This window comes from Mobula hypostoma, chromosome 29 (assembly GCF_963921235.1).
Source record: "Mobula hypostoma chromosome 29, sMobHyp1.1, whole genome shotgun sequence".
Classification (NCBI taxonomy): Eukaryota; Metazoa; Chordata; class Chondrichthyes; order Myliobatiformes; family Myliobatidae; genus Mobula; species Mobula hypostoma.
Window position 1 is genome coordinate 1550828 of NC_086125.1, and position 12368 is coordinate 1563195.

General features: G+C 42.0%; 1 protein-coding gene across 2 annotated transcripts in view; it reads left to right on the forward strand.

The window, feature by feature from the left end:
• The window catches only part of LOC134339467 (collagen alpha-1(XI) chain-like), a 394099-nt gene that overhangs the window by 218171 nt on the left and 163560 nt on the right, over nt 1-12368 (forward strand). For both annotated transcript variants that reach the window (XM_063036004.1, XM_063036005.1), the window contains 2 exons: nt 4671-4724; nt 8253-8297. In XM_063036004.1, the coding sequence (XP_062892074.1) occupies nt 4671-4724; nt 8253-8297 (99 nt within the window). The remainder of the gene's footprint in view (nt 1-4670; nt 4725-8252; nt 8298-12368) is intronic.

The following is a 12368-nucleotide window of genomic DNA, read 5'->3' on the forward strand; positions in this document are numbered from 1 at the left end:
TTTGAATTTGATCCCATGATCATGTTAATTTTGCTCATGTGCTCCAGACAAGGAAGCTCAGGGCAATTAAAAAGAAAGACAAGTAGCCTTTTATTCTTTCTAAGTGTAGAGTCAAAGGTGCTACAGTAGGAAAGATTTTGATAGAGTGGATACAGAAAAAGTATGGGCACATGTTGGTCAAACTCAATGACATCTTACAATCATATAGCACTCTCTGCCATCAGGACATCCTGAAAGATTCTGCAGAAATATCAGGCACAGAGCAACTTATGGAGATATTAGAACCTCATATCAATGTCTGTCATCTCATTCTAATCCGAAGCCTTGTCCACCAAGTACACTCAGTGGCCACTTTATTAGATACACCTGTACACCTGCTCATTAATATAAATATCTAACCATCCAATCACGTGGAAGTAATTCAGAGCATAAAAGCATGGAGACGTGGTAAGACGTTCATTTGTTCACATCAAATATCAAAATGGGGAAGAAATGTGATCAAAGTGACTTAGACCGTGGAATGATTGTTGGTGCCAGACAGGGTGGTTTGAGTATCTCAGAAACTGCTGATCTCCTGGGACAACAGTCTCTAGAGTTTACAGATAATGGTGTGAGAAACAAAAAACATTCAGTGAGCGGCAGTTCTGTGGGTGAAAAGATTCTTGTTTATGGAGAGGTCACTGGAAAATGGCCAGACTGGTTCAAGCTGACAGGAAGGTGACAGTAAATGAAATAACCACATGTTAAAAAGATGGGGCACAGAAAAGCATCTCTGAATGCACAACGCTTAGATCCGTGAAATGGTTGTGCTAGAGCAGCAGAACGTCCACTGTACCTCTTCCAATGGATGCTGCCTGGCCTGCTGCGTTCCCAGTTCCACTCCTGTACCGAATGAGGTGGCTGCTGAGTGTTTTAGCTACTGCATTTCCCTCTGGGTTTTATTGAGGTCTGGGTTCTTTTAAGGTCCTCCTTACCTCTGTTCTAAAGGATTGCCCCTCAATTTTGAGACTATGCCCTCTAGTTCTGGATACCCTCCACAACCTCTCCACATCCACCCTGTCTCGTCCTTTCAATGTTCGGCAGGACCAACATTCAATCTAACGTTCTCTAATGTTGGAGTGTTACTCATAAGTCCATATTTTTCCTGGGATTCCATGGCATCGAAAAGCATGAAAATGACAATAAATTCAGGTGTCAAGTGTCGCCCAGTTTCACTGGTTCGCATTGCAGTGAGGTGTTCACACAATGTGGAAATATGTAGGGAGACACATTTTAAAAAGAGTTGTTCACCAGCTCCGTGTTGTTTGTTCCACTGAGGAGAGTGGGTCACAAGTAGTTATAGAATCATGCAGCATGTCAGCTCAGGCCTTTTGACTTGATTGGACCATGTCGGTGAAGATGCCCCATCCAACATAGTTCCATTTGCCAGTGTTTGGCATGTAACCTTCTAAACCTCACCTGTCCGACTGTCTTTTAATAGTTGTTATTCTACCTCCCTCAATCACTTCCTCTGCCAGCTCCTTTTACATATATACCACCCTTTGCATAGGAAAAAAAGTGTTGTTACATCTTTCCCTTTTCTCCTTAAACTTTTGCTGTCTGGTTTTTAATTCCCCAAACCTCGGCTACGTCCTTCATGATTGTATACGCTTCTATAAGATCACCTCTCGGTCTCCTGTGCTCCAAGGAATAAATTCCACACCTGTCCAATCTCTCTGTACAACTTGTGCCTCAAGTCCTAATGACATCCTTGTAATTTTTCTCTGTACTCTTTCTAGTTTAATGATATTTTTCAATAGCTGGGTGTTTAAAACTCAGCAAAGTACTCCAAGTGGAGCCTCACTTCATCCTGAACAACTGCATGCATAATCTTCCAACCGTCCATAAGGAGTTTGTATATTCTCCCTGTGACCGTATAGGTTTCCTCCGGGTGCTCCGGTTTCCTCACACATTCCAGAGATGTACTGGTTAGTAGATTAACTGATCACTGCAAATTGTCCTCCGATAGTCTAGTGTTAAACAGGTGGGTTGCTAGGTAGGGTAGCTTGTTGGGCCGGAAAGGCCGGTTCCGTGCTGTATTTCTGAATAAAATAAAATAGGTTCGGCAGCTATGAAAAGAGAAAAGGAGTTAATGTTTCAGGCTGAAAATGCCTTAGTCTGTGACCTAAAGCATTATTGCTGTTTCTCTCTCCACAGATGCTGACTAACCTACTGTGCTTCTAGCACTTTCTGCTTTGTTTCAGATTTCCAGCATCTGCAGTTTTGCTTTTTGATTTGCAAATAGTTTCGCTCTGCCCCCATTCTCCATAAAATGCACTCTGTGTTAACTTTGAAAGTGGATGCGATAAATTTTCCCAAGCCAGTACTTGTACCTACACACTTTCATGAACAGCAGTACTTTTATAGGCAAGTTTAAATCAGTTAAAGTTACTCCTAAATGATTTAAGTTAAATATATGTTGATAGATTCCCGAATCAAACATAAATAAGTTACAGTATTTCATATTATCAATGAATTCTGGTATGGACTGTCTTTGTAAAATGTCTCAGACCTTGTCAGTGGCTGTGCTTTACCGCCAATTGCAGAGGTGAGTTTCATTCACAGTACAATAGGAACAAAGAGCAGCCAGCTCATGCACCTAAAACTCTCACAAAGAGTGGTAAAAATAGATGGCTAAAGAGTAAGGCAGCATATTTCTCAAGACCAAGAAGCAGGCCTTTTGTCCCATCAGTAGAAGTGTCAGTGAGCTTTCTCGGGTGCACTGTTCACATGGCGGCACCAGGATAAATTATTGGCGATACTCCTACCTAGGAATTTCCGGCTGGGCGTTCAGCAGCTGTAAGACTTTGTTTGGTCACTCTGCCTACTTATTGTGATATATTCGGCCCATTGTGTACATGTTGGCCCGTTGCAGAGTAATATCAGGAGCCCCCCCGCATTCCCCAACCACATTCCTCTGTAACCCTGCAAGCTACTTCCTCCCTCGCATGGCCCTCACCCTGTGTTTTCATAAAGCAACACACCAGGGGTGGAATTTTCCAGCCGCCAAACAACCCAGAAACAGAAACCCAAATGACTGTGCATAGCACGGAAGAGCCAGTTCCTAGCTGTCTGTAAGGAGTTTGTATGTTCTCTTTCTTTTTTTTTCCTTTTTAAATCTTTTTATTGAATTAGTACACAAAGAGTAAAACATATCGCAACTAATACATTGTTAGGATATAAATATAGAAGTAATATTAATACAAAAAAATGCAAACAACTTAAGTTAGTTATAGATTAACAAGGTAATATAATTGTATACTAATTCTCCATGTATACCAATAGAAGGAGAAAAAAAAAACCAGAAAAAAAACCCTGCCGTACAACTAACCTAACAAAGCAAAGCAATGGGCTAACTAGGTAAATAGTAGACTTGAACAAATTAAACAATCGCCTCCTCAAACCTGACCTCCACTAATAACAGATAAAATCCATGAAGGGAATGTATGTATGGTCAGAGAGAAAAAAAATAGTTACATTAAATGAAAATATTGAATAAATGATCTCCAGGTCTGCTCAAATTTAACTGAAGTATCATAAAGATTACTTCCGATTTTTTCCAAATTTAGACATAGTATTGTTTGTGAGAAGCAAAAAAAACGTAGTCGGGGCATTAATCTCCTTCCAATGTTGTAGAATACATCTTTTCGCCATTAAAGTAAGAAATGCAATCATTCTACGTGCTGAGGGGAGTAAATTACTAGAAGTTTTAGTTAATCCAAAGATAGCAGTAATAGGATGGGGAGAAATATGACTATTCAGAACTTTTGAGATAATATTAAAAATGTCTTTCCAAAAAGTTTCCAGAGTAGGACAAGACCAAAACATGTGGGTCAAGGAAGCTATCTCCCCATGACATCTATCACAAAGAGGGTTAATATGAGAGTAAAAATGAGCTAATTTATCTTTAGACATGTGTGCTCTATGGACAACTTTAAATTGAATTAAGGAGTGTTTAGAACAGATAGAGGAAGTATTAACAAGATGTAAAATATAGGCCCAGTCCTCAGCCGGGATAGTAAGGCCCAATTCCTTTTCCCGGTCAGTCCTAATCTTGTCGAATGGAGCGTTCCTAAATTTCATGATAGTATTATAAATAGTAGCCGTTACACCTTTCTGACGCGGGTTGAGGTTGATGATAGCATCTAAAATATTTGTAGGGGGTAATGCCGGAAAGAAAGAGAGTATGGTATTTAGGAAATTTCTAACTTGCAAATATTTTAAAAAATGTGTTCTTGGTAAATTGTATTTGTTAGATAACTGTTCAAAAGACATAAGGGTGCCATCTGAAAATAAGTCAGAAAACCGAGATATACCATTAGTCTTCCAAATTTGAAAGGCACGGTCCGTAGGAGTTTGTCCGTTCTCCCCGTGACTGCACGTGTTTCCTCGGGGTGTTCTGGCTGCGTCCCACATTCCAAAGCTGTGAGGGGTTGAGGACATGCTATGTTGGCGCAGGAAGGTGGCGACTGCCCGGCACAATCCTCACTGAGTTAATTTGGTGCAAACATAAAGCATTTCACTGTAGGTTTCGGTGTATATGTGACAAACAAAGCTAATGTTTAAATCTTTATCTAAAGCTGATGTCTCAAAAGAAACCGCATCATTCCCTGTCTTTATTCTTTCCCTAGGGCTCTCAAGGTGATCCCGGACCAATAGGGCAACAAGGTGACCCAGGACCTCAGGTGAGAAAGTGCGGAGGTTACATTGAAATGAATCCATTGCAGTTAGCATACACAGAGTTGTGCCGAACATGTCCCTACCTTAGAAATTACTAGGCATACCTAGTTAGGTCAGAATATCTTGCCTTCTAATATCTACAGTGAACTCTGAATCCTGTGATTCACTGTTCTCAGCTGTAACCTTGATGTGTGTAATCAGGTATGGAGTGAGGCAAAAATCTGCAATCTTGGCACATTTAATCAGATATGCAGTGGGGCAAAAACCTGTAACCTTGGTATGATTAATCAGACATGGAGTGGGGCAAAAGAAGAACTTTTCATTCACATGCCAAGTGCTGGAGGAACTCAGCAGGGCAGGCAGCCTTTATGGAGAGGCTCATTTTCCCTGTCCTTTCCAGTCCTGTTGAAGGGTCTCACCTGAAATGTCGACTGTTTATTCCTCTCCATAGATGCTGCCTGACCTGATGAGTTCCCCCAGTGCTTTCTGCCTGTTACTCTGCATTTCCAGCATTTGCAGAATCTCCTGTGTTCATTTATCATACAACATTTTTGTTAAGTTTTTAGTGTCTTGAGGTTTCATACCAACCAACAGACTTTGGCACTGAAATGTGTCCTGAGGTAGCTGTGTTAAATCTGCAGATTAGCAATAATGATGAGTTCTGAAATGTAGGAAGGACTTCATTGGGACCAGGTTTCAGGATTATAGTGTAACCTGCATCTGCAAACAAACTGCAAATCCTGCAAAAGTATCCAAGGACACTGTGCATTTTATCAATACAAAGCAAGTAAGTATTAAATCCATTTTATCACCGTTAGCAGCTGAAATGTAATAATGGATATCATTTGGAATCCCCAGGGCCAATAGTAGATATGACTGCTATCCTGGCCAGCCCCAGGGAATACAATATGCAGCAGTAACGTCTGTGCAGTCTCTCTGCCAGCATTGAACCGTGTAGCACTGAATGTGCTGAGACAGCTGGATTCCCACTGTTTCTGCTGTCAATCCACTCCACTCGCCTAATTTATCAACCTCTGCGCAATCTCATTAAATCTTAAATTGTCTTAACGTTTGGAGATTGCTCATTACTGAGTAATACGTTTCTCCGTGCACTATAATGTTGCTCAAAAGCCGCGAAAAGAATAGCTTGCTTCTCAAAAGACCATTTGCTCCATTGTTATTGCAGTTTTAAAACCTGTGTTCCAATAAAGACTCGATTTGATAATTCAGTTCAACATTAGGAGTTTTTAATTAATAAACGTTCTGCTGCACAGTGGGATCTTGGCGCACTCGTTCACCAAGTGTAATAGGTTGAAGTACAAGTACATCAAACAATTTAGAAAGTGTAGGAACAGTGGGTGAAATGTACAAAAGAGTACACTATACTGTCTACACTTCCCTTTCATTTGGTCTGCTTCTGCCATTTTCATTATAGATTAATGACCATGGACAATCGCCTCTTGTTTAAGACCAAGCTCAAGCACTGTGATCAATAATGGGGAAAGTTATGATGTCATCATTGCTCAGGCTAAACCTGACTCTCTGCCTGATAGTACATAAAATCGGGCAGCAATATCTCAGTTGGGTCGTGGACTAGAGAAATGCAATCATGACTAATCAAAATGGCAGGTTCTAAACTTTATCCTATAGAACGCTGTACCCTCTTTCACAGGAAATGTGTGACTACATGTTTAGAGTATGGGAATTGTACCAGCTAACACTACAACAGTAGTGATGCCAATAGTGCACTGGAAATAAAACGATTTCTTCTGTTGAGCTTTCTCATGGTATGCCAAATACAGAAGTGTCACATTGCTTTTCAACAACTGCTTCAAACAAAGTCTAAGAAACAGTGGGTTAGCACGAACTGAGGCAATAATGTGGTCATTGTAACCATTTGTGAGGCACTGAGGGCTAAATACTTACAATAAGTAATTCATTTCTTAACTTAAACTGTAATTTTCATCTCCACCCCTTGCTACCAATTGTCCTCCCCCCCCCCGCCCACTGCCACCTTCATCCTTATTGCCCCCTTAGAAACTCCCACTGTCCCCAAGAGGACAATATCACCCACTTTGGGAACCACTGGGCTGGTCTAACACATGACAGAGAAAGGATTAGATGGATTTGCTATTAGGTGTGTAGAAGGAGACGGGTAGATGATGAGGAAGTGGAACATTAATGGCATTTGGTCTGGTTAGGTCAAATGACCCATCTTTGTTCTGTATGTCCTTAGTAATGTGAGGAGGATGTTATGAGAATGCAGGGTGACTTGGACAGGTTGGGTGAGTGGGCAGATGCATGGCAGATGCAGTTTAATGTGGATAAATGTGAGGTTATCCACTTTGGTGGCAAGAACGGGAAGGCAGATTACTATCTGAATGGTGTCAAGTTAGGAAAAGGGGAAGTACAACGAGATCTAGGTGTCCTTGTTCATCAGTCACTGAAAGTAAACGTGCAGGTACAGCAGGCAGTGAAGAAAGCTAATGGCATGTTGGCCTTCATAACAAGGGGAGTTGAGCATAGGAGCAAAGAGGTCCTTCTGCAGTTGTACAGGGCCCTGGTGAGACCACACCTGGAGTATTGTGTACAGTTTTGGTCTCCAAATTTGAGGAAGGACATTCTAGCTATTGAGGGAGTGCAGCATAGGTTCATGAGGTTAATTCCCAGGATGGCAGGACTGCCATATGTTGAAAGATTGGAGCGACTGGCCTCGTATACTTTGGAATTTAGAAGGATGAGAGGAGATCTGATTGAAACATGTAAGATTATTAAGGGATTGGACACACTAGAGGCAGGAAACATGTTCCAGATGTTGGGGGAGTCCAGAACCAGAGGCCACAGTTTAAGAAAAAGGGGTAGGCCATTTAGAACAGAGTTGAGGAATAACTTTTTCACTCAGAGGGTTGTGGTTCTGTGGAATGCTCTGCCTCAGAAGGCAGTGGAGGTCAATTCTCTGGATTATTTCAAAGAAGAGTTAAATAGAGCTCTTAAAGATAGCGGACTGAAGGGATATGGGGTGAAGGCAGGAAAAGGGTACTGATTGTGGATGATCAGCCATGATCACGGCGAATGGTGGTGCTGGCTCGAAGGGCTGAATGGCCTACTCCTGCACCTATTGTCTATTGTCTATTGTAATGTGCAGAGCAGTAGATGATCATTTGAACATATTCCCTGTTGAGAAAGTTGTTTTTTTGGGCATGAAGGGAGTTGAGGGACATGGGGATTGGTCAACAAGTGAATGAGACAGCTGATCAACACAAGAGGCTACTCTAACCAACTCCTACATCTACGTTCTTGGACCTTGGAGTTATCCACCAATAAGTGTTTAGGGGAAAAAGATCACATGTTATAATCTGGAAACCACAAGACTCGAATAGGAGTTGTACACAGAAATGGAAGCCTGGATTATTTCATATTTACATTGGAGACCCTGAAATAGACCAGTGATTCATTACTCCAGCGGGCAGCTGATCTTGTTACCATAACTCTTTACTGAGGCAGCTCTTCATCTCTCTCTCTCTCTTCTGCAGGGCTTTCCTGGACCTCAAGGCCCCATTGGACTTCCCGGAAACAAAGTAAGTTCTCAGATTTTTCCCATGGATGCATTTTGGCTTTGTGGTGATGATAATCCTGGTGGGACTAGGTGTGAGGGAAGAGGCTTTTGCTTCAGTGAGACACCAGAAACTCCATTTTGCACAACTCACAGAGAAATGCTAAAGAAACTCAGCAGGTCAGGCAACATGTGTGGAGGGATATGAACAGCCGATGTTTCAGGTCAGTACTGGAAAGGAAGGGTGTAGAAGCTAGAATCAGAAGGTGGGGGAATGGAAGGACTTCAACATTTCAGGTGATAGGTGAGACCAGGTGAGACCAGGTGAGACCAGGTGAGGCGGAAGGTGGATATGTGGAGGAGAGAGATGAAGTGAGAACTTGGGAGGGGATGGGTGAAGGAGGTAAAGAGCTGAAGAAGATGGAATGTAATAGGTCAGAAGAGTGGACCATAAAAGATAAGGAAGAGTTGAAGCAGAGGAAGCTGATTGGAGGTGAAGGGAAATGAAGAAGTGAGAGGGTAATCAGAATGGTGAATGGAAAAAGAGAGAAGGAGGGGGAAGAAATTACTGGAAGGAAGGGGGCAGAACCAGAATAGAAGTGTGCCAGTGAGGGGAAGGAGTACAAATGGGCAGATGATAGGTGAATTCAGGCAAGAGGTGAAGGTAGGTGGATGGGAAATGGTGGAAATGGGAATGATGTGATAGGTGGAAGATGCAAAGGGCTGGAGAAGAAGAGATCCAATAAGAGAGGACTGTGGACCATGGAATCAAGGGAGGGAACAGTGGGAGGAAGTTATGGGTGATGGGCAAGTCATAAGGGTGGGAGAGGGGGAAGAGAAGGGGTGAAGGGACCAGATAGATAAAGGAAGATTGGAAAACAAAATTGTGTGGTGGGGGGAGACAGAGACAGGTGATTACCAGTAGTTAGAGAAGTTGATGTTGAAGGCAGAATATGAGGTGTTGTTTCTCTGATTTATTCTTCACTCTGGATATTGAGGCATCCGCTTCAATATTTCAACATTGACTGAAGCTCGAAGAATGCACAGATTTATATCCGTCTTATCTGACTGTGCATGAAGAAAAAACAAACGTGCGTTGAAGGAAGTTTTATAGAGACAGCTTAGTGTTCAATTCTGTTAATAATTAAAAGGCCTGATCAAACATCACTATTACAAAAGTGGAAATTACATTTAGTTTGTTAAATATTTTGGATATTAAGAGCAAACTAGCTTCAGTAGAAGTTGTACCTTGTTGTAAAAACTCCATTTTGTTCACTATTGATGAAGAAATTAGTCATTGTTGCCCAGACTAAACTCGTGTGTCTCCAGACTATAGGAGTGCTGCCTTTGAACTGGGTACAGAGCCCATAACCACTGTGGTGAACTTGCGAAATAGAATTTCACCATAATCTTCCTATTAGGCAGCCATGGATGAGCAATTATTGTCCTGCTGGTGTTGCCTCTGTCCCAAAAACATGAGGCAGCAGAGCAGTATAGCGGGTTAGCGTAATGCCATTACAGAACCAGGACCCAGTTTCAATTCCCACTGCTGCTGCCTGGAAGAAGTTTGGGCATTCTTGTCATGATGACATGGGTTTCCTCTGGGTGCTCTTGTTTCCTCCCACCTTAACAATAAAGACATACGAGTCAGTCAGTTGATTGGTCACGTGGATATAATTGGGTAACACGGGCTGAAAGAGCCTGTTACTGTGCTGTTTCTTTAAAAAAATATGATAAACATCTTTACAAACAGAGAATCAGTATATTCCATTATGTGATCCATCAAACAAGATATCCAATTTGTACACGTGGGATCCCATCAAATGAATACACAGCCAACTAATCTGGTATGTGGACGTATTGATTCAGGGGAGGTGCTGTCTGGAACATGAGGAGAACTCTCTGTTCTGTGTACAGGATCCCACAGCAGATGATGATTTCTTTATAATTACCGAGATACCATTTATATATTTACTTGCCACTCCGAAGGATCATTCCATACTGTACATTGTACTCAAGTTATACAGAGGGGGAATCCGGTACGAAAAACATTATGCAGAACTTAGTGTCACAGTAACAAAAAAGTGCAATGCAGATAGGCAAACGAAGATTCAAAGTACATTCATTATCAAAGGATATATGCAGTATACAACCTGCAATTCGTCTTCCCCACAGCCAGCCACAAAACGAAGCAAGCTATGGAACCCGCTCAAAGAAAAGCATCAAAACCGCAACGTGCAAAAAAAAGAACAAATTGTGCAAACAACAAAAATAGATCAAAAAACACAGAATATAAAACATCAAACTGCAAGTTCATGAAACAGTCCAGGAATGTTCAGTTTCAGCTCAGTTTGGTTCAATTTAGTGCTGCGTCGTTCATTTAAGGCAGGCCGCAGAGGCAGTCTGCACTGATCAAAGTCACACAAAATATCAACTAAAGAAGGAGGACTTAGAAACCAGAAACAGCATAACATGAACTACAGAGTCCAGTCACAAACTGCATTGATTGAACCTTGCCCAGGACCCAAGAGTCCACCACCATTCTCCGGCAGCAATGAGCAAGAGGGAGATCGAATGCAGGCAACTTTGTCCAGGAGCAGAGAACAAGAGAGAGACCAGTCACTCGCAAGCATACGGCGCGGAACACCTACTCGCCTTCCGCTCTCATCCTAGTTGATCTCAATCTTCCTCGATGCTTTAATCAGCGAGATCAGCAAACTATGGTCTCCCGGCCAGGCACTTCACTCAAAACCTCACGAAACTCCCTCGGAGATGACAAAGCACCAAATCACTCAATCTGTCCAAAAATACACCATCAAAATGTAAATCACAGGTAGCTCAGTTGTATTTGAAAGAAGAAGAAGTAAATGAAGTAAAATAAATAATTTTGTGAGCTGTCTGAAGGATGTCACCCTTGGTCGTGTTGTTCGCTGGTGCCAAGTTTGCACGGAAGGCCATTCAGTATAGACTGGGAGATCAAGAGTGCATCTTTTACAGTATAAAAGGTCTTTTCAAGAGTATTATAACAGCAGGATAGAATCTTGAGCGTGGTTATTCTCAAGCTTTTGCATCTTCTGGCTGAAAGAGCGGTGAGAGGGGCTTTTGATTATGTTAGTTGCTTCCCCAAGGAAGCAGGAAATTTAAAGGGAGTAACATATAAACTGTTGGAGAAACTCAGCAGGTCAGATAGCATTTACGTAAAGCAATAAACAGTCAATGTTTCAGGTCACAACCCTTCTTCAGGTTCAGCATCTGCAGAATCTCATGTAGTGTAGAGGAGGTCTTGCTTTATCATCCTAAAAGATGGCACCTCCACCGATATTGTTCTCCCTTGTTGCTGGCTCTCAGCTGTCAACACTACTCAGGAGAACTTTATGACCCAGAAGTAATATTGTTTCCCAATTGAACCAAGCTGTAAAACATGTGGTATGGGAAGGGCTGGTTGCATAAACCACTTCTTGCAACCCATAGCCCTATCTGTAGAGTGTAGTAGGTGTAGGTGGTATATTCTGCCATCATATTAGACCTACCAAAATGAACCACCTCACATTAATCTAGGTTGAAGCTGAGAGGGGGTAAGTTCAAGGGAGATGTGAGGAGCAAGTTTTTTTTTACATAGAAAGAGTTTGATTCCTGGGGTGGTGACAGAGGCAGATACTTTAGATCATAAGACCATCAGATATAGGAGCAGAATTAGGCCATTGAGCCCATCGAGTCTGCCCCATCATTTCATCATGGCTGATCCTTTTTTTTCCTCTCAGCCCCAATCACCTGCCTTCCCCCATAACCCTTGATGGTCTGACCAATCAAGAATCTATCAACCTCTGCCTTAAGTATATATGTCAAGACTTGGCTTCTACAGCCGCTTGTGGCAACAAATTCCACAGATTCAACAGTCTCTGGCTAAAGAAATTCCTGCTCATCTCCATTCTAAAAGGACATCCCTCTATTCTGATGCTGTGTCCTCTGGTCCTAGACTCTCCCTTGACAGGAAACATCCTCTCCATATCCACTCTATCAAGGCCTTTAAACATTCAATACATTTCAATTAGGTCACATCTCATTCTTTTGAATTCCAGTGAATACAAGCCCAGAG